The sequence below is a fragment of the Pavona decussata genome, unplaced genomic scaffold, assembly GCF_977016875.1.
Source record: "Pavona decussata unplaced genomic scaffold, jaPavDecu1.1 SCAFFOLD_244, whole genome shotgun sequence".
Lineage (NCBI taxonomy): Eukaryota > Metazoa > Cnidaria > Anthozoa > Scleractinia > Agariciidae > Pavona > Pavona decussata.
The window spans coordinates 1259127-1281710 of record NW_028145649.1 but is presented as its reverse complement, the minus strand read 5'-3'; the positions used below and the strand labels follow the sequence as shown (position 1 = coordinate 1281710).

The window sequence follows — 22584 nt, the reverse complement described above, 5'->3', positions numbered from 1 at the left end:
AAAAATGACGAAGTTCAAGGAAATTATTAACAGCGAACGTATATGTAGCTGGGGTGTTTAAAAAATCCATTACGATCGGATTCCAGCCGGGGACATATTCTTGCAAACCCAGGGCTTTCGTCACAAGATCGTATCACTGTGACATCCTTGCTTATCGCCCAGGCAGGGTCTCTAAGTTAAAGGCAACGAGGAAATGTACAGCAAGGATGAAGATTTTTTTCTGATTTGAACTGTCATGAAGGAGATAGTAAGCGGCTGTCACTATCGGCTATTCGTTGGAAACCCTGGAGGTTAGTTGGGGGTAGCGTACTTCCTAACGTATTTAACGTTATAACAGACTGAAAGTAAAATCAAATAGAAGAAAGATCCTCGAATCACGGAACTCTCTTCTATTTGATCTTTCATCCACAGTTCAAAATATATGTTTCATATGTTTACATTCAGGACAAAGTACAGTGGAACCTCGATTTAACGAAGTCGCTGGGGACCGGCCAAATTTGTTCGTTAAATCGAGGGTTCGTTATATCGAAAACCTCGATATAACGAACTTGAGGGGAAACGACCAAAATGTTCGTTATATCGAGGTCATAGTTAATGATTGATTTGTAACACAGGTGACATCTGTCACGGAATTCAATGCTGATGTCGAAATACTATAGTGCCAAGAGGGTCGTACAGGGGTTTTTTTGTGATGCGTGATTAGTTGATTTTATTTCCCGTGAAACGTGAATGTAATAAATTATTCTTCGTAATCCGTGACCTGAAGGTTTTGCGTGACCCGTGAAGAGCTTGAAAACGAAATTTTCATTTCTGTGATCCGTGATTTGCTATTTTTTCTGTTCGTGAACCGTGCAAGAGACCCCCCCTGTACGACCCTCTGCCAATGTCTATGAGATATAATAAGCCGTTGACTGAAAAGTTGCTGTCTCTTCATCATAAGGATAAAAAGGATTTGTTGACTGTTGATCTGTTCAGCGTTAATCTTCTGTCGCCTGTTGACATTGTAATTCGTTATATCGAGGCACATTTTACGTTTGGGCTTCCGGATTTTGTTCGTTATATCGAGATTCTGTTCCATATATTTTACTGTAACTTTGGCCGAGACATAGAATATTGTTCGTTATATCGAGGACTTCGTTAAATAGAGGTTCCACTGTTAAGTGCCCACTCCCATTGGTCAATTATGCATTTAGGTGACTGATGCTAGAGTAAGCGAGCACGCGCTCCGGTTCTTACTCGTTTTTTTCTATTTTTTTTTTATTTTTATTTTTTATTTTTATTGTTGTTGTTGTTTTTTGTTTTTGTTTGTTTTTTGCGTGAATATAATTCTTGCAAAATAAAATATGACGTATTAATTAACCAAAAAAATGTTTTTCATCGACACATCTATGTAACACAGGATTTGTCTAAAATACACGTCAGTAACTCGACCTCGACTTAAAAACAAATTTTATTTCTCTGTTTATATCATTGTAAACGGCTTAACGTGCAGCATTAAGTTATGACGATGATGATGGTCTGGACGAACGGGCAACAAGGGTCACAAGACGTGTCCATTTTAAGTTGTTCTGCTAGCAAATAGGACTAGACGTCACCTTATACAGGCGCCGAAGGTTGCCTCTGCCAGTCAGGAGCCCACCCCTTTCATTGTGACAGGAAAGAGTGAATAAATAAATGTATTTTATTATTACAAGTTAGCATTTGTTGTCAGGCTTGATCAGTTACGTTTTGGTTTCTTTCTTTTTGGGGCGTTTTCTCTGGTTGAAAAGTCTCACGAAGTTTTAAAGCTGGAGTTTAATAGAGTGAGAAAATTGATCAGCAAGATTATTCGGACCTTATTGGTTAAGAATCAGCCCCCAGTTTCTTTAAATCTCAAGAATAACATGGCAAAGTCCACTTTGATATTTCGTTATCACATTCTCCTCACTCTCAAATAACAATGCGTGAAGACTGCTGAGGAGCATGTCTTAATTGATATCATATCTTATTAGGGAATGCGGCTGCCATGACTATTTTGGAAGTGTTTGGCCAAGCAAAAGTGAGTAAAAATCAATGAAGGGATTATTTTCCACTTTGAAAATGAAATAACGAAACAGCAGATTTATCGGTGAAAAGTTTGGTTGTAGTTTAACTGATTAACGTCGCTAAGTGGCCTGAGAACAGTTTATGCCTCGAGCATTTGGTGAATCGTGAATTCACACACGGCTTCTCGTCAAAATTTCATACGGCTTGAGCCCCTTGTACCAAACTTAATTTCTCGGCCCAATTTTCCTCTATCTTTTTGAACCGATGTGGGATTTAAAGTTAACCCAGATTTCACAATAGTTTCGTGTATCTATATTCGTTTTCACCGCTAGATTTAATTAGTTCTAAGGCTACCAAGAGTTTGAGATTGAGATGATTCACAGCAAAATAAATAAATAAATAAATAAGTAAATAAATAAATAATTAAATCAATAAATCAATAAATAAAATGAAAGGCAAGAAAACGTTTACAGGAATAATACCAGTCCTTCTTTTAATTAATTAATTAATAATTAATTAATTAATTAATTAATCAGTTTAATTAATTAATTAATTAATTAATTTAAATTAAAACACTGAATTTTAAAGGTTTTTAAATTAAATAAACACCAAATTAAAACTAAAAATGAAAAGTAAAATTATGAAAGCAACAATTTAACGACCCTGCAAGCAGAGCCTCCTTTTGTTTAGCAAAAGAAAGGCTCTGCTAGCAGGGTGTAATTTAACACACTAAATTTAAAATTGAGAAAGTGTCTCAGAGGTTGGAAACGTGGGTCAACCGATTTCGATGAAACTTGCTACAGAAGTTGGCCTTACTGGGATATTCGGTACATGTTAGTAAAAATCAATCGAGAAAAATTGGCCCATCTAACTTTTGGGTGCTTTCAATTAAGACCGGCATTTCCAAGCACGCTAACACAAAATTTGCCTATTGTAAAACGGCAGCAATTTCACATCTATTTTATTTTAAATGGATCACTTTGCTTTAGAAGGTCTGAATATCTTCAAGAAACCTGTGATGAGCAATAATTGTGGCAGTACTCGCACGGTCTTAGCATCTAAACTTCCTCTGAGGTCAATAAAATCAGAACTTAGTATCTGCATACCATACAACAGGCTATGAATCGAAGATCAACGTGGATATTGCGCTCCCTTTACATATGCACTTCTTCTAAAATTAGGCATACCTACTTAAACATACCTAATTAACGGCACATGTTCAGTGAAGTTCATTTTTTATTTTCTAAGTTTATGTCTGCTGTTAAAACTACTTAGGTTGCCCAGCTGATCAGGGCTCCCATCATATGAAGGTCATTCTTTAGCATAACGCGGTCAGTTACACCACCAATTGCACGCTGAATCTTCAAGTTGTTGGCTTATTGGAGATATTGAGTCTCGCCCACAGATTCACCTGTAGTGCGGTGCAACACCTCTTGCTAGGTATAAGATAAAATAATTTCCATTACATCATGAAGATCTGTTTTCTGATTCTATTGGCAGCTTTACCCATTAATCCTGGCAAGTGAAGTTCTGATTTATACTCAAGAGACGCCGTTTTTCGAACTGAGTTGAGTCTTGGATGGGAACCCATTACCCATAACCTTGATGACAAAATACCCTTGGTCATCTCAGGGATGAGTGGAACTGGGAGTCTTAAAGCTTCGTGTCCCCCACCTCGTTACCTCCCCTCCCCCCTTTCGATCGACTAGCTCGTCACCAGTCTGTCTGAAGCCACTTGTTTATCAGCTGGTCTCAATAACACCATGGAGAACCGTGTGGGGCATTGCATCGTACTGTGTTTTATAGATCTAAGCTCATGACGTCTAACAAGGCCCAAATCCATGATCATAGCTGCCACCGACCCAGGTGATATGGCTTACTTACTGGTCTTGGAGCCGTGGAGCATGCGTAGCAGGTGTGATCGGGGATCCGCCCCATTTTTTCTCTCAGTTTTTCTCCCTTCCCTCCCCCCTCCCCCGATTACCCCTGGTGCACAGGCTGGGAGCTGCGTGGTGTGGTGAGATACTGGGAGATTCTGGGTTTCACGGTGTTCAAAAACAGCGACAGGGCTATAGGAGTCCTGTTTGTTTTCAAGCATTTTCGTGATTTTAAGAAAGTTTATAAAATCACAAGACATATGAAACGATTATTTTGCAATTGGTAACAAAATAGATTTATTGTGTGAGTTGAACTCTTGCCATTTCTCAACAAAGACCTTCTAAGTTCGAACACCACGATCGACAACTAAGGACGTTCGTGGGGAAATCTTTTATCATTGATAACTTTTTAAAATTGATACATGTATAACGGTTTGATTATGTTAGTTGGGGGAAAATGGGGGATTCCCCAATTCGTTTCGGAGAAAAATCCGTTACAGCGATGTGACTGACCGCGTGACCGACGCGTGACCATCTTCGGAACAGTGTGGCGATTGCGGGGAGACTGGTGTAGAACGAAGAAAAACATGGCGGGACGTTTCACATATTTGTTTCTTGCAGCGCTTTCTGCGATCGTTTTAATCATCATCGTACGGACGGTGAAGTTTTCTCATCACCCAACTGCTTCTGTTCCATGCCTTCCCAGTGATTTAGATTATATCAATGCAGATGAAACTGTCAAAAAGAGATTCCAAAAAGCGATCACTTTCGAAACCGTTTCCTACGATGTCGGAAATTACAATCGAGGAGAGCTTTACAAATTTCTGCAATTTATCCTAGAAGGTAAGTAAATTAAAGTTTGACCTGTGTAGCGCGAACATAGCCCATCAAGCATAAGATTAATATTTGCGACTATGCCTCATAGCCGGGAAGAAACCTCATCGAAATCTTTCTGTAGTTATCCATAAAATTGCATTTCTAACTTTTCTTTCTACAGAATTTTCAGATGTGATCAATCATCCTCTTGTAGAGCATAAAGTTATTGGGGATTACAGCTTGTTGTTGTTCATAAAAGGAAGTGACCCCACCCTAAAGCCTTACCTTATTGCAAGTCACCTGGATGTAGTACCAGCTTCCAATGAATCATGGGAAGTACCCCCTTTTGAAGGGCGTGTCCAGGATGGGTACTTCTGGGGAAGGGGAACATTGGATGTCAAGAATGGAGTTATGGTAAGTCCAAAATGAGATATGCCTTAATGGTAGAAGAAATTACTTTCTCATCTTTTTTCGCTTTGATTAGGAACAATTCAACAGGGAGGTGGCATGACCAAGTGGTAAGGGCACCCGACTTGTAATCTGGAGGCCCCGCGTTCAAGTCCCGCTCTGACCACTTGGATTTGTTTCACAGTAGCCCTGTTTTCAAATCCAAAACTTTGCTTTGTAAATAGCCAACTAGTTTGTCTCCCACCAGTTTGGATTCTTAGCAAATGTAATAATCAGTTTGTATAATTATTTTACTGATTTTTAGTGTCCCCAGTTAATGCTACATTGTTACAGTGCAACGAACTCAACCGGGTTGAGTTTGTTGCACTGTAAATCCTTTGACACCTAAATGCAGTTATTTGTTTGTTGTAAAAGTATAAAGTGTTTAATACAGAGATGCCAACCTCTGAAGATCTGAAATCTGGAGATTTTTTCTTCTGAACACCTTCTCCTCCCTTATTACCCTACCCTTCCCCTAAAGAAAATTTATGCACTTAACCCCGCCCCCTCCATTGGCACAAAATTCGCACGAAACTAGAGCTTTTTTCTCCTGCTCTCTTAAAATTGGTTGAACGTTTATATCCAATCAGACAGTTGCTTATATTGCAATGATGACAAAAGCGTATTTTCTTTGGTTTCTGTCAAAGTTTGTGGCAGATTGGGCAAAACAGGAATGCAAACGATATTTTTTAAATTTATGGAACATTTGAGTTGAAATACTAGCCTATAATTTATACAAATAAGATGTCAAGGTGCTTTTATCCGGGCTCAGGTTTAGTCACCCGTATGGGAGACCGGGAGATTCTTTCTGTATCCGGAAGACTCCCGGATAATCCGGGAGAGTTGGCATAAATGTTAATATACTGTGTTACCAGCATTTGGTCTTATAAGCATAAGTCTTGATGACTAGCATTTTTTTAGAGGTCTGGAAGCAAATGTCTGATTAAATCTTGGTTCCCTTGAGCTAACATTCAAAGTACCATAAGTGCTACATGGTTAAAATTGCCTTCAAGTTGATATCTCAATGGTTCTGGCACTCATGATGGGATTGGTGTATTATTGGTTCAATTCCCACTCAGTGGATCTTTCTGCATTTCTGTGTTTTGTTCTGTTTCCCTTATATGGGGCATATCTAGGTTATATGAGGCATAATTTTAACAATTATTCCACGAGCGCGCGTTGGATATGAGATGATAGATAGCCAACGAGGCGCGTAGCGCCGAGTTGGCTATAATCATCTCATATCCAACAAGCGTGAGTGGAATAATTGTTTTATTAAAAACAATCAAGAAATATTGCTCGATTTTGCTGATTTTCGCTTTGTAAGAATAATTAGAAGACAATTTAATGGTCTCTGTTTCTCGGCCATGGTATAATGCCTCATATACCATGGCCTCTTAGCCAATCAAATCGCTCAAATGGCATTATACAACGATCCAGTTTTTAAAAAATAGGTTTATCTCACTCCATGAAAATGAGCAGTTCATTTGAAATATACATGTACTACATGTTATTCCATTTCGCTTCAAATTTGGTAAATTATGGAGTGCATGGGATGATGGTAAGAGTTGGCTACCATCAAATTGTCACCATCTCAGGGCTCGAAATAATGGCCGGTCAACGGACAATGTCCGGACTGATTTGGGAGTTGACCGGTCAACCTTTTGTCTTGCTGGTCATGTAGTAAATGCCCTCGAATACACATAAGCTTATTTTCATTTTGCTGCTGTAATTTACTTTTGTTGTTGACAATGTGTGCTTTAAAGTGCTCTAACGTTTTTGGAAATATATAACGCCAGTTTTGGTTTATGGGCCCCTGTTTTAGGAGTTATTTATTTTATATATATTTGACCGGCCAGAAACGGTACGTGACCGAGTGAAAATGAATTGGGCCGGTCATCGTGTCCAGAGACTCTCCAGAAATTATTTCAAGCCCTGCATCTTAAGGACGGTACCTACTAATAAAGAAGTATTTTTGTGTGATGTATGACTATGCGGAGAAAGCAGATCCTAGCAAGGGCTATTGAATCCAAAAAGAAAATTGGGGGTAACCATGCATTTTTTAGAGATGATTAAGCAACAGTTATTCTAAAACACAGTAAAATACAAAGCAATACATGGCATTTTTTTCCAAATTGAAGCTTTATTATCTCTGAAAAATGCATGGTTACCTCCAATTTTCTTTTGGGATACCAAGAGCACTTCCTAAGTTCTGCTTTCTCTGCATAGTTTTAAACCGTGCAAAAATATCCCTGTATTACTAGTCTCCACCCATAGGAAACCCGGGTATCTCCAGATCGATGAGCAGAATGTATGCACAGTAACAATCACTGGCTGAAATTTCAACTGAACACAATATCCTTGAGGATAATTTTAAAGATGCAATGGTAATGGTAATGATAATGGTATTTATATACCGCATTTTCTATTTACATAATTATTCAAATGCGGTTTACATGTACTTCTGTGCAAGGGTGAGATCGGACATCAGCATATGTCCTTTAGCGACCTCATCCAGCCCACCCAACCCATGAATCATGAAATAGCTCAAAGACCAGACCAGCACACCGGAGCTCCATGCCCTATACTCTTTGCGATTATATGTGTATGGGTTCTTTAACATCCCACAGGGTTATGAACATTGAAGTGCTGTGACACGGGACCTACGGTTTATCGTCCTTATCCAAGAAGACTAGAAAGTCTAACCATTTGCAGATGTACAATCCAAAAGAGCCAACTCGGTTTATTAATGATCATGCTAAGGTTTTTCTTCACTACATCTGTGATCCCTGGACAGACACAGGTGAGCCGATTTGGTAAGTAACTTTCAGTTCTCTTTCTTTTGCTTTTTAATAGGGTTCATTAGAAGCTCTAAAGTTTCTTCTTAAGCAAGGTCAGAAACCACAACGCAGCTTTTTCCTTGCATTCGGACATGATGAGGAGGTAAGCTTGGATATTTGGACAGGAAACTGGTTCAGCACTTATTATATCAAGTAAAAGCCTGTGCATGGATGATCGAGAGTGGGGGATATTACTCTATATTATAATTATAGCCTGTTTTTGCTATGTGCGATGCCAAAGGCTATGGTTTTTTAACTTTTTTGTCTGAAATAGGGGATAGATTTTGACCATTTTTGTCTGAAATAGGGTCTGGTCAAGAATTGGGTAAAGTTAATTTTCATGAGTACCACAAGTGAAGGATTGGAAGGCCTACACAACTCCTACTCACTTGTTTGCCACTTTTATCTCAGTCTTTCTGTATTTGTAGTGGGTAAATAACATGATGGTGTTTTGGAGGATAAGCATGCTCTGAAATCTGCAGTTGGGTAAGGAAATTGCATATTTTGGTCTGAAATAGGGGATAGAGAGTCTAATAATATTAGAAGAGTTTTTCAACTCATTTACTAGACAAGGTGCTCCAAAACAATATTTATTTAATTATTGTGATTTACAGTACATGCACCTGCATCAGTTTTCTCATTCCTGTAGTAATATGTAATTTCCCAGAACCCTTTTTCAGACCTTGGTTTCTAGACTCCATACCATTACCTGTTACTGTAAAATCCATACCCATTTTCAGCCTTTCAGACCCAAATGTTTAAAATCTAGACCCCATTTTAGACCAAAATGGTCAAAATCTATACCCTATTTCAAACGTACTAAAACTCCCCAAAGACCAATATGTTAGGGAGCTTTAGCAATGACGACGGCAACACCAATGAGAACGTTACTGAAAATTGAAGTTCGTTTTACGTGTATTACTTCGCGATTATTCCAATTTGTTCAACTTGTAAAATGTGGGCGAAGTATCCGGGAACCAAATTGATAGGAATGACGTTCAAGTAACAAAGGATAATGAAAAACTCACTGTCTTGTGCTGACGTTCTCTGAAAAACCTTGAATTTGGTCATTTCACATTGTGGTTTTGCTGATGACGGCAAAGAAATGTACCAAATAATAACACAAGTGCTAGAGCTCCCTATTGCCCTTGGCCACTACTGTACTGTGCATACACATAGCTTACATAGGGGAGTATCCCCACCCCTCCCCCCACCTCCTGATCTGATGAGAGAAATTCTAGAGACTGAGGTTATGTTGTCCAAGATTGTCACTAGCCGGGGGCCGTTTCCCTCTCAAAGGGTTTTTGTCGGATGCTTTTAGACAACAACCATCAAAACAACAACCAAATTAAGCATCAGTTAACAACTCTTTCCATCAAAACTCATCATTGCTTTTTTGAGGATTTTAAATTCAAAAATTTCAATTATTTTTTAATATTAGGTCTCTGGAATTGATGGAGCCATGCAAATTGCAGCATATTTGAAGTCACAGGAAATTACATTGGAATTTATTGTGGATGAGGGAACAGTCATTGTCAAGGATGCCATCCCAGGGATGAAAATACCATTTGCTTTGTGAGTACTATACATTAAGTAACTTCATTATTACAGGTACAGTTTGGCATAAATTAAACTGACAAGGTTTCATCCCACGTTGAACTAGTCTTGTGATCTATCCAGGGGGAGGGGGTCCTCTCAGCCTTGCCGGTAGGGGTATTTAGTTGGTGGGTACTGCCATCTATGTATGAAGCTGTATGGATCACTGTGCCACCTAAAGAGCGTGGTTTTTGAGCTGTTCATTGGAATCAGGGCTGGATAGCATTTGTAAAGCACATCTTAAGACAACTGGGTGCTTTCTGTACATAATAATTTCTTTCTGAAAATGAGTATGGTAAACCATTTTATCTTCTAGTTTAAATTGGGTATGTGGAAGCATCGTTTTAAATATATTGACCTCTTTTGCCTTCTAATTGAAGGGGTGTGTGGAATAAGGCCCTAAGTGACTTTTGATGTAACTGAGGTCAAATCCTCCTTTTATTTCACAAGTGAAAACAAGACACTGAATTTGGAAGGAGATTCTAGCAGTTTATCAGAAGTCACTTAGGGCTTTTTTCCAGGCACCTTTTCAATTAAAAAAAAGAAAAATGGAAGAGCTGAGGTCCTATTGTCAAATCGTAAGCCACTTTTTCTTGGAATTCCCTCCCTTCACTTTTGTCTTAGGTTGACAAGCTGATTGTCCCTGAAACATTGCCCATATCTTTGCATGTTCCTTTCAGAATTGGAGTGGCAGAGAAAGGTTACATCATGGCACAACTAAGTGTTCACACATCTGCTGGACACTCTTCTATGCCTCCACAGGAAACAAGTATTGGAATCATGTCAAAAGCTGTAGCTAAGTAATTGCCCTATTTAGCCCTTTAACCCCTAATATCAGAGAACAAATTCTCCTATCTTGTCCCCATACTTTTCTTGTAAAAGTACTGGAGAGAAGTAATTAAAATAATTATCAAGAAAATTCCCCTTAGGTGACGATAATTGTTCTTAATTCTCTTGGCCTCAGAGGCATTAATTGATATTACAAGGAGAAATTAATTTGATGCTGATCACTGTTAGGGCTTGAAGGGTTAACAGTTTACTTCCTTGATCTCAACACCCTTGCTCTACCAGCCAGCCAGGTAGTCACTAAAGGCTATCTATCTATCCAGCAATTTCCAGCATCCGTCTGTCCGTCTAGACTAGTAATATGCTAACATCTGATCTCACCTCTCTGGTTCCTCTGCAATTTAGCTACTACCTGTAAGTGAGGGAACGTTGTACTAGATCTCTCTCTACCTATGTATCAGTTGAGGTTTAACTTTCTTTTTTGGTTTAAAACTTTTCAAACCAGTTTAGTTTTTATACTTACCTTTGTGTTGTATTCATTACCATATTAATCTGAGACAAAGGGAAATAAAAACTAAATCAGGTTTCAATACTTAAATTATTACTAAACAGTCACATATAAATTGGAAACTTTTCCAACCACTGCAACTAACACTCTTTGTAGAACTTATTTCCCACATACATACTTTGCAACCACTGCAACGAAGACCCTCTCTATATATCCCCAAATCTTGGCATACTTACCTTCCAATCACAGCAACCAACATCTCAGCTGACATCTGTTGACTGGTTATTTAAATAGTCATATATTTGGTTGGAAGCTTTTGTAAGCACTGCAACCAACACCTTTTGTAGAACTATTTCCCACATACATAATTTTGCAACTATAACTGCGAGCAAGACTTTCTATAACCAAATGTAAGCATAAAGCACTGACCTTGCGACCCTTGCAACCACTGCAATGACGATCTGCTTACTACTAAATAGTCACATATTTAATTGGCAACCTTTGCAGCCACTGCAAACAACACCCTTTGTACAGCCAACATACATACTTTGCAACCCGGCACTGCAACTGAGACCCGTTCAATCACCACTAATGTCCAACATACACACTTTGCAACCCCTGCAAGCAAGGCCCTTTCTATCATCAAATGTAACCATACTTACTTTACAATCCTTGCAACCACCCCAACAAACAGCCTTTTTAGCAATAATTTCCCACATACATACTTTGCAACCTCTGGAACCGAGACCCTTTCTTCCACCATATTTAAGTATATTTTCTTAGCAACAATAACAAGAACCGCAACAAACACGCTTTCTAGACCCAATTTCCCAAATACATACTTGGTAACCACTGCAACCAGGACCCTTTCTAGCACCAAATGTAAGCATACTTTCCTTGCATCCCTTCAAACCACCGCCACAAACACCCTTTGTTCAACTAATTTCCTAAATAAATACTTTGCATCCACTTCAACCAGGACCCTTTCTATTTAACAATTAGATTTTGAGCTCGAGATTTCTATCGCTATCACGCACAGAAATCGAGAGCGAATAATCTAATTGTTTTAGTATAAATCTACTAGTCATTCAAAACTAAACAGGTAAATTATCTATATCCTCATCGCAGACACTTCGAAAACGCAGCGAAGCGGCCGCCATTTTGTTGAAAACTGCTACTCACTATATATCACAGAATAGCCAATAGCCAATCAGAGAACGGCATTTGTGATAGAACACTAGTAGATTTATACTAATACCAAATGGAAACATACTTACCTTGCTACCCTTTCAAGCACCACATGAAACACCCCTTCTACAAGCATTTTCCCACATACATCCTTTGCAACCACTGCAATCAAGACGCTTTTTATCACTAATTGTAAGCATATTTTACTTCCAACCCTTGCAACTATCGCAACAAACACCCTTCTCCACAATGAATTTCCCACATACATACTTTGAAAGCAAGACCCTTTATATCACCAAATGTAACCATTACCTTGCAACCCTTGCAACCACCGCAACAAACACCCTTTGTACAACTGACCTTCCATATCTATACTTTGCAGCCACTGCAGGAATACTTACCTTGCAACCGCTGGAACCACCCCAACAAACACCCTCTCTACAACCAATGCCCCACATACATAATTTTCAACCACTGCACCCAAGACTCTTTCTATCACCAAATGTAAGAATACTTACCTTAGTTTGTACCACCGTTTGTTGTTCTGTAGCCACAATTTGTAGTGCAAAAAGAACCAGAAAATCTGTGACGTTTTTACAGGTTAATGCCACATAAGGACCTTCTGCCTGAGTTCACTCCATTCATCCAATCATTGTTTATTTAACAACTCAGATTAGAAGCCTGTCCAATGCCTGTTGTGTTTGATTCATCTGGTCCAGTAAGAGAAATGTTTGAAAGCTTTGCTCCTCAGGTAATGGTAGACAAAAAACTCAATGTTATCAATTGAAAGTAACTGCAATATCTCAGTTATATAATTATACCCGAATGATAGTTTGCCATCTAGATGATCACAGAGGCACTTAACGAGGACATTTCAGTAAAATTCTTAAATATTTTCTCCAGCTGTGTTCTAAGATCGTTTTGTGACTTTTTAAAGACACATTTTTGTCAGCTAATTATTAAATATAGTTTGATATGTTGGGATGCTTTCGCTGAAAATTTACATTGCAGGAGTTGTTGCTTGCTAATCCTTTTTTCGCTTTTTAAAGTAATGCTTAAAAAACGAGCAGGAGTGTTTTATAGGGTTTAAACGCCGAGTGGTTTTAGACCCGATAAAACACGTGCTGCAAGTTTTTTGAACGGCATCAAAAACATTCCCGGAAAAGCGTGTGTCAATAGAGTTCATAACAGTTATGCTTTTGTGAACGTTGGAAATTAGTATTCGAGAAAAACACCGCATACTAATGAGGAGTGTTTTATCAGCTGATTAAACACCGTATACTAATAAGGAGAAGGTTTATCGATATAAAGTCACCGCACGTGATGTATTATCGACCATTTGATAGGTCAATGAGCTTATGAATTAATGAGTTTTTGAAAGTACCAGCTAAACCACTCACGAAGCCCTTATAGAGTGAAAGGAACATTTACAGTGCAGTGCCAAATGCCAGTTGAAAAAAAAAATTGTTACTTTTTTCTTGTTTTTGAGAGCTTTACATTATAGATTGCATTTCAGCTAAACATTAAAAATGCAAGGACTGTGAGATTACGATTTGCAGCTTTTATGTTTGAATTTTCCAGTTTTCAACTCTGCTCCCAAAGTTGGAAAGTCAGCAAGTTGCTGAGAATCTTTAAAAAAAAAAACCTTGTCAAGTGGAAACGGTGTGGCATGCAGGCTTGTAATATTTTGGCATCGTGGAAGTGTTGTTTTTATTATCAATCAATAAAATGTGTTTCCTTTTATTTTTCAGGTTCCAGTTTATCTGAGGATCATTGTGGCCAATTTGTGGCTTTTTAGCCCCATTTTCATAAAGTAAGTTGTCCCTTGTCATTTGTTTTCACAGTTTGAACCCTAATTTGTACGCATCACATGTCTACTTTTCTTTACACTTTAGAGTCCTGGAGAGGAAGCCTTCAACAAATGCTTTTCTTCGGACAACCACTGCTGTCACTCAGTTCAATGCAGGCGTTAAGGTATTTGCATGACGTGGATGTATTCTTTTTTCAAGATTTCTCCTTTACCAATTGAAGAGCTGCAGGTACAACCATCCTGTAGGTGGTTTGCAACCAATCCCTGGAGATCCAAAAAGACCATGGCATGGCGGCCATGTTGGATGACAAAACAAAAGGTTCTGTCATCCAGCGTGGCTGCCGCACCATCGTGTTTTGGATCTCTAGAGATTGGTTGCAAACCACCTATAGTGCATTTCAGATCGATTTTTTGTCGTTTTAGCTCAGATTCACCGGAGATTTTGCATGTGGCCTCTTGAATTCCTTCAAGAAACGTTTAAAATGTTTTATCCTCTGCTTTGAGCTTCGTTTGCAATAAAAAGCTATGATTATGGGAAAGATGTTCGTTTTCTTCACAAAACGAAATGTCAAGCAGCGGACAAAACATTGGAGCAAGGTTTCCTGAAGGAATTTAAGGCCAATGCAAAGACTTCCGTAAATCTAAGCTAAAACAAAAACAAGCGATCTGAACTCAACTGGGCACTTACGTTTCTTCACGGAGTACTAGAAGGGATTTTCGCAAGGGCCTTTTTTGTGTTGGACTTCTGTCTTCAGAAGCCGTCCCCACCCCGAACCCCACCTCTCCCCTCATTGTTTATCCCACGTTATATGAGTGTAGAGGCCGGGATTCTTTTAAATTCTAAAAGATCTACACAAGGGGCCACAACCTTATACAAAGTTCTAAATCAGCCACCCATTTAACAAATAGTTTCCATGTTGCCGTGCGTCTGTTCAGTAACAGATCACAGATGATGTCAAAATGTGGTAAGAACAAACAAGTGGTGTCACTGATGTTCTATGATCTATTTCTGAAAAGACGCACTGCAACATGGAATCTATTTGTTTTATATAAGAAAGAGGCAAAAGTTGTTAATGGTGACGTCATCTATGCGTCTGTCCTCCAATAGATCATAAGTAAGAACCAATCAAAATGCGTGTAAAATTCAGCTTATTATACAAAGGCTTATACAGGTGTCAGCCATCAAATGGCCAAAATTGGGAACATTGACCAACTAATATATAAAGTTTTTAACCGTTGACTTCACTGTAATACAGAGAGTTGGCTTCACATACGAAAACGATCTAAGAAAAAGGGTAATTTTTGTGCCTACCTACCAAGCATCGATAGAATCTCCAGGCCCCAGTTGTTCAAAGGGCGGATAATTTGATCCACTGGATAGTTCGCTATCTGGCAGATAAAATTTGTGCAAGATTTTCACGATTGTCCTATAATTTGTGAATAGAGTAGAAGCATATGTCAAATTTAAGAATGGGATTGTGTGAAAAACTTGCCAAAAGCATTGGTTGGAGTACATTTGCTCCGCTGGATAACGACTTATACAGTGGATAAAGTTATCCGCTCTTTGAACAACTGGGCTCAGATTGTTAATTGCCCAATAGTTTACTTTGTACTATGATGTCAGAAGATTAGACAAGTGAAGTTTAGGAGATCATCTGGGGAGAACTTTGAGAGCAATGATGACAATCAATGACACTAATAGCCTGTGATCAAAAGAATCTTTATTGTAATATTTATATGATCGGGAAGTAATTAAACAAAATGAACGTTTGTCTGCAGAGATTTCTCTCGTTAGATATTACATGAAGTGGTTGCAAAGCGTAAAAAGCCACTTTGCTCCACGACCGTTGGTATAACCTTTTTAACATTCCCTTGACACCTGTTAGTGACATTTTGTTCCATCTTAACAGGCAAACGTGATCCCATCTTCAGCTAAAGTTACAGTTAATCATCGAGTCCATCCTGGAAACACACTGGAAGAGGTTAGAATATAAATTTAATTTGACTGTACCGATAACAAATGGCCGTTGAAATTTTTTACTTTTATCAGTTCTATAATCCAAATGATCGAGACACCTATGAACGCTTACGAATTAAAGTATCCAGTATTTCTTCACTGCCGATGAACTTCCAATGTGCTTGAGCTAGATCTGTACAATACGATGTCTTAGGCCCCATACAAGTAGGGAGCTTAAGCAACGACGACAGCAAGGTCAACGCAGCAAAACAATAGCTCTAGTGAGCAAAAACAATCGCCTTGCACGTCGGACGCTACGCCTACCAATTTCGTTCCTGAGTAGTTCGCTGTTTTTGTACAAGTTGAATGGGTTGAAATAATTGCAAAGCAGCACAAATAAAATGAAGCTATACTTTCAAGTGACGTTGTCGTTGCTGTCGACGTTTTCGTTGTTTAAGTTAAATTTGGGATGCCGTCAAAATACTTTGTGAGCTGGTACCCATGACTGGGAATGGTCCAAAAGTGTAACTCTTGGAGACGGTGCAACCCTTGCACCTTTCAACCTGACAAATTTATCAAAATAGGCCCTACAAAAAGTTGCCTTCATTACTGTTCGTGTTTGAACACTTATTCTGGACAAGATTTGTTTTTGTAAGGCCTAGGCGGATGGTGCAACATAGCAATATTGCACGCAGCTTCTTAATTTTACCACCCCAGAAATTAGGTTCGACTCCTGACAGGAGCACTCGGATTTTTTTCCGAGTATGCCTGTGTCACTTACTGAATAATACATCCTCATATATTCACCAGGCTTAAATTTTCCATCACATTTATTTCATTGCGCATATGCCACACATGACATTCCAATTCTAGTTGTATACAAGATTTAATGGCCTAAGGTTCCCACGAGTCTCCTGTAGCTCAGTGGTAGAGCTTCCGAACCAATAGGGTCTTAGGTTCGACTCCTGATAGGAGCACTCGGATTGTTTTTCCGAGTATGACTGTGTCAATTACTGAATAATACATCATTCTCATTTATTTACCAGACTTTAAATATTCCATCACATTTATTCCATTGCGGATATGCCACATAACATTCCAATCCTAGCAGTATGCAAGATGTTAGTCCCATAAACCTAGTTTAATGGCCTTAGCTCCCACGAGTCTCCTGTAGCTCAGTTTTTCGTTTTATGAAAAATGCTATTCGTTATAGAGGCGCTGTGTTAAAGAATTTTGTCTCAGATTATTTTAAAGACTCTTGCAGTTTTAAGCAATTTCACAGAAAGGTGCAATCTGGTCCCACATTTAGAGAATTCAGATTTACTATTACATAATAATTACAAAAGTACATTTTGCATTGTCATACTTTTACCTTTAAGTCTGATTATCCATTCGATGTATTTTATGGATTTCTTTTTGTAGGTTAATTAGGTAATAGCTAGTTACACACGACCCTCGAGCATGTGATGCTATTATTCGTATCGTGTACTAAGTGGTAGAGCATCCGAACTAGTTATCGGAAGGTCTTAGATTCGACTCCCGATAGGAGCACTCGGATTTTTTTCCGAGTATGCCTGTGTCACTTACTAAATAATACATCATTCTCAATATTTCCTTTGTAAAATGATGGAGCAGCGTCAGGGTTAGACGCAGGCTGTAAGTAATGCGTGCAACAAATTTTGCAGCATTTATACGAGTACATCATTTGTCATTTTGAAAACCAGGTACTTGAACATGATCGACGCTGTATCAATGACGATCGAGTGGACATCCGCGTGACGCAGTCAGCTGAACCATCTCCTGTTTCTGCCTGGGACAAGCACGCTTTCGGTTTCCAGGTAACGTGTTTGTTAATCCTATTGATTTAGACAACAAAACGTCTTTTTTAAGAAGCAAAACACGCGCACAGGGTTGGCGTAGGTTACCCGCTGCAAAGGAGCTTGTGCATGATTGAAAGAAATATGCACAGTGTCGGCTTTTTCATATCATTAGGCAACTCAAGCAACGACGACGGCGACGGCAATGAGAACGCCACAAAGAAATAGGTTTCATGAGGAAAAACAATCGCTCTGCACGTGCGTTTTAAATTTTGTTACATTTCTTCGTAGTACTCTGCCAAACAACAACGTGTAATGATCAAATTTAACGTTTGGTGGAGAACGTGAGAACCTAACATTGAATTTTTCCTTTTCATTTGCACTTGTAGGTCATATCCCAAAGCGTGCGTCAAGTATTCCCTGATATAGGTGTTTCGCCAGGTAATTCGTTTTTTGTCTGTTTTGTTCTTTATATCCCCTGGCCCCGGTTGTTCAAAGAGCGGATAACTTTGTCCACTGGATAGGTCGCTATGCGGCAAATAAATGTGTGCAAGAATTCCTTATAACACTATAATTTGTGTTTAGACTAGAAGGCGTATGTCTAATTTAAGTATGGGATTGTGTGAAAAAAAATGGCAAAAGTGTTGTTAGTAGTACGTTTGCACTGCTGGTTAGCGACTTATCCGCCAAACAGGAGCCAAAAAAGATTTATGATTCCTTTTTTACCGTGTTTCCTTGTCTTTACCCATAAAGTTGGAGGATGTAGTTTTTTCTTTTACATAAGAAACCTCCCTGCGACCAACGAACAGTTACCCAGTATACACGCGATTGAAAAAGCATTGTCCAGTGCAAAGTGAGAATGATGCGATCGGATGGAATTGTAGGGTGATGTAATAAGCATGCGCACACTTCTTGTTTTTCTCTCGTTTGCGAGAAATGTGCGATTTTTAAGCCTAAAAATTCAAACTTGCTTTGATTTGCTAGCAAGAACAAGAAGAATGCAAATAAGGTCATAGGTCAAACGTTTCCCAAACAGCTGTTGGGTTTTATCGTTCATGGGTTATACCTTTTACATGTACCTGAAGACGTTTCCTCAATCGAGTGTAAACAACAATCTTGTCATCGCCAGTCATCGCCTCAAGACTTCTGTAGTCGAAACTTCTGGCCCCCTATTTGTTCAAAAGCCGGCTAACTTTATCCGGTAATAAGGCACTATTCAGGGTCTAAAATGTACTTCACGTTAAACATTGTCCAAGGTTTTCGTACACTCCCAAACTTAACTGTGATTGGAGTGTGCATCTTCGCTTGTACAAGAGGAAATACTGAAATCTTTGCACAGATTGAAACTGTCGGATAGTGACTTCAGTTTTCAGTTTTCATTTTTTATATGAAAATCACCAAGGTTTGTATTTTAAAAAACACTATGACCTCCAGCCTCCCTCCAGCCTCACTCCCACTCACAGGCCAGGTCACTAGGAACGCAACTGTTGAATGGTTGTTACTGGAATGGATACTCCAAGACAAGGTTGGACACCTTCTTATTTTTACACAACAGAAATCGCATTTCAAACGGTAAAAGAAGTTTAAAAAATCGAATGAGTGTACGACTCGAACCCGGGTCATTTGCTTCATACGTCCTATCCATATCCACTAGACCTAAGAGGGCTGGCTGGCAAAATTAGGTGTTTTTAACTTATTTGAGAGAGTTAGCCATGATAACAAATGACAGCTGACCGTTTTTAAGTCAGTGCTCAGGTCTAAATAGTGTCTATCAGTGCTAAACTCCCAAAACGGATGTTCCTTGCCCACATGGCGTTCTTTTCTGTTCTCTTCTACGTCAGGGCTATCAGGATTAATAATACTACATTGCGTAAACACCATAAGGCGTCCAGCCTTGTTTTGGAGTATCCATGCTAGGAACGACCACTATAAAATGGGCTGTTAATGCCTTCTGTTGTAATTTCTAGGGCTCATGATTGCAAACACGGACACTAAGCACTATTTGGAGCTGACAGACGCTGTGTATCGTTTTATGCCGTCTGTTCTCACACCCGAAGACACCAAACGGATACACGGCTTCAACGAGAGACTGGGAGTCAAAAACTACGAGAAGACAATTAACTATTTTTATCACTTGATAAGAAATGCTGATGCTGCGAGTATAGCCACAGATCAGCCTCATAGCGAACTGTAACTGAGGAATTAATACCAAAAACGGCCATAATTTCATCTAATGGTAATGGTAATGGTAATGCATTTATATACCGCATTTTCTATTTAACAATTAGATTATGAGCTCGAGATTTCTATCGCGTGATAGTTGATGAGGGCGAAGCCCGAATCAACTATCACGCATAGAAATCGAGAGCGAATAATCTAATTGTTTTAGTATAAATCTACTAGTCGTTCAAAACTAAACAAGTAAATTATCTATTTCCTCATCGCAGACACTTCGAAAACGCGAAGAAGCGGGCGCCATTTTGTTGAAAATCGCTACTCACTATCTATCACAGAATAGATAGCGAGTAGCGTAGCCAATCAGAGAACGGCATTCGTGATAGAACACTAGTAGATTTATACTAATCATATATATTCAAATGCGGTTTACATCAGCATATGCCCATTAGCGACCTCATCCTACCCACCCAACCCATGAAATCATGAAACAGCACAAAGACCAGACCAGCACACCGGGAACTCCATGCCCTACTCTTTGCGATCAGTGTCTGGGTTCTTTAACGTCCCACAGGGTTATGAACATCTTCGCTTCTGTTCCAATGGGCGTACGTTTTACTTCAGGAAATTTACCTCTCTTGTATTTTACTAAGGCACACAATTGCTCATAGACCTTGCAGTAGACCTGCATCTTTCAAAAACTCTATTTTCACTGAACCCTGATGAAGTGCAGCTGCATTGTTTTCTGGGTTGGGAACATTGTTCTGTTGTTCGTTTTCTCGACCAATCATGTAAGACGTTGCAAACGGTGCAGGTCGCTCCAGACCTTCAAATAAATTGTCATCTCGGTTCAGGTGGAATTGGTCCTAACGGATAGCAACTTATTAAAAAATTAATTAGGTTAACTGAAGTTTCCAAAATGTGCTAGAACAGATTCTGAATTGTTCTATTCAAGAATTCAGTTAATTTCTTTTTCTCGGTGTTTAAGAATTATTTTGTAACGAAGTGAACGTATTGTTGCACCACTGATTTGCACCAAAAAACAAACAAACAAACAAAAAAAAATCAACATCCCCGTCATACTTCCCCTTTAAATTCCCTTTTCATTCGTGTTAATTTGGGATGTTAAGAATAATTAAAGGGATTTCTCCGGAATATTACCAACCACAACACGCCATGTAACCTGAGGGGTGCGGAGACGAAATTGATCTTACCCCCAGCCCCGTACGAGATACATAAACAAAGCTTAAGCTATAGTGGGCATTTTTATGGAACAGCTTACGCGAGTAACGCGCACAATAGACTCACTTGGGCGCTTAAAAAAAGAAATTGACCGATTTTATAACAATAGGCCTTATCACGGTTTTTGACGCCATTTTGACGAGAAGGCAAACAGGCTTGAAATACATGTAACAGTGTTTGTATGGAAATCCGATGTCAAATAATTTTCATAAAACATTGCTTCTAAAAAAATCATGAATTGGAAACTTTTGGCACCAGGAAAAGGATCTTAAGAAAAAAATTGGAGGGATTAGCTGTGCCAAAATTGTTCGCGGGAAAAAATACAGGAAATGTATTGAAAGTTCAAAGCACGACAGGACGCTTTCTGGCACCAGCTGCATCCCTCAATTTTTTTTTATCCTTTTCCAAGTGCCTAAAGTTTCCAATTCATGAATTTTTCAGAAGCGATGTTTTATGAAAATTATTTGACATCGGATTTCCATACAAACACTGTTATTTCAAGCCTGTTTGCCTACTCGTCAAAATGGCGTCGATAACCGTGATAAGGCCTATGGTCAAGCAAGCCTTGTAAATCAGTAAAATTATAATTTTAATCGTTTTTTATGAATTAGTATACTCTATTTATTGTATATTTAAACAAAACCGGACCATCAATTTAAGGTTTCTGTTGATAGGAAAACGTTTTGGGTTTTCAAAGTGACACCAAATCCTGGGACACTACCTCTTTGAGTTTCGTACGGACGTACGAAGGAAATTAACCTGAAACAGAAGGCAATTTTCCGAATGAAGGAAATTTATGCTTGTGTGGCGGTGTCGCGTTTTCTTGTGAAATAGTTTTACATCTGGAATAAAAGATTGATTAATAATAAAAGTTGCAATCTCATTGAAAAAAAAAAACCCACAGCTGTAGGCTTCGGTTTAATTTCTTGTTATTAGTTTCTTTGGAGTTTTCATTGAAGACTTGTAGTTTGAAACAGGAAACCCAAGCATCTACGCATCAACAGTATTTAATTAAAAAATATGAGTTTGTATAGGATTTATATAACCAAGAGACTATGGTCTCTTGATATAACTGAACAAGTGCTGGTCAATAAAAAGCGCGAAATTATTTAATAAAGTTGGTGGAGCATTACCTGGTACATCCTCGCATTGTTTTTCAATACGTTTTTTATGAGTTACATTGACAGTGGGGAATCTAGAGGAGATACCTGGGTGCCAGGAGCTTAGAAGATTTTGTTTTCTTTATCGTTTCTTGTCGTGAGATTTGTTGTTAAATTGTGTCTGTACTACAATTACTCTTTTTCACCCGCGCGCGGTCACGTTTTTACGAGCGGTAGGCAATTTTTGCGGGCTCTCGTGTATTCTTATTGTTCGACTATTTAATTAAGCGGATGAAGGAACTTCTCGCAAACTAATTTTGCTTGTTATGAACCTCGTCCATGCGGAATTTAAGCCAGGTAACTTTAGGCACCTTGTGGACATTAGATATATTAACCAGTG

The 22584-nt window shown here is 38.8% G+C and overlaps 1 protein-coding gene across 1 annotated transcript; it reads left to right on the top strand.

Moving 5' to 3' along the window:
- Window positions 1-4421: 4421 nt before the first annotated feature.
- On the top strand, window positions 4422-22542 carry LOC146457329 (N-fatty-acyl-amino acid synthase/hydrolase PM20D1-like). Its single transcript, XM_085092040.1, has 12 exons — window positions 4422-4745; window positions 4900-5132; window positions 8022-8108; window positions 9447-9580; window positions 10282-10401; window positions 12756-12834; window positions 13835-13896; window positions 13979-14057; window positions 15804-15875; window positions 17575-17688; window positions 18057-18108; window positions 19635-22542. The coding sequence occupies exons 1-12, from the start codon at window positions 4490-4492 to the stop codon at window positions 19859-19861; spliced, it is 1515 nt and encodes a 504-aa protein (XP_084948166.1). The 5' UTR covers window positions 4422-4489; the 3' UTR covers window positions 19862-22542.
- Window positions 22543-22584: the final 42 nt, after the last annotated feature.

Coding starts and splice junctions, on each gene's coding strand:
- LOC146457329 (XM_085092040.1), top strand. CDS start 4,490: ATGGCGGGACGTTTCACATATTTGTTTCTTGCAGCGCTTTCTGCGATC. Junction 13,897..13,978: donor TTTAGCCCCATTTTCATAAA/GTAAGTTGTCCC, acceptor TTTACACTTTAG/AGTCCTGGAGAGGAAGCCTT. Junction 15,876..17,574: donor CTGGAAACACACTGGAAGAG/GTTAGAATATAA, acceptor TTTGAAAACCAG/GTACTTGAACATGATCGACG.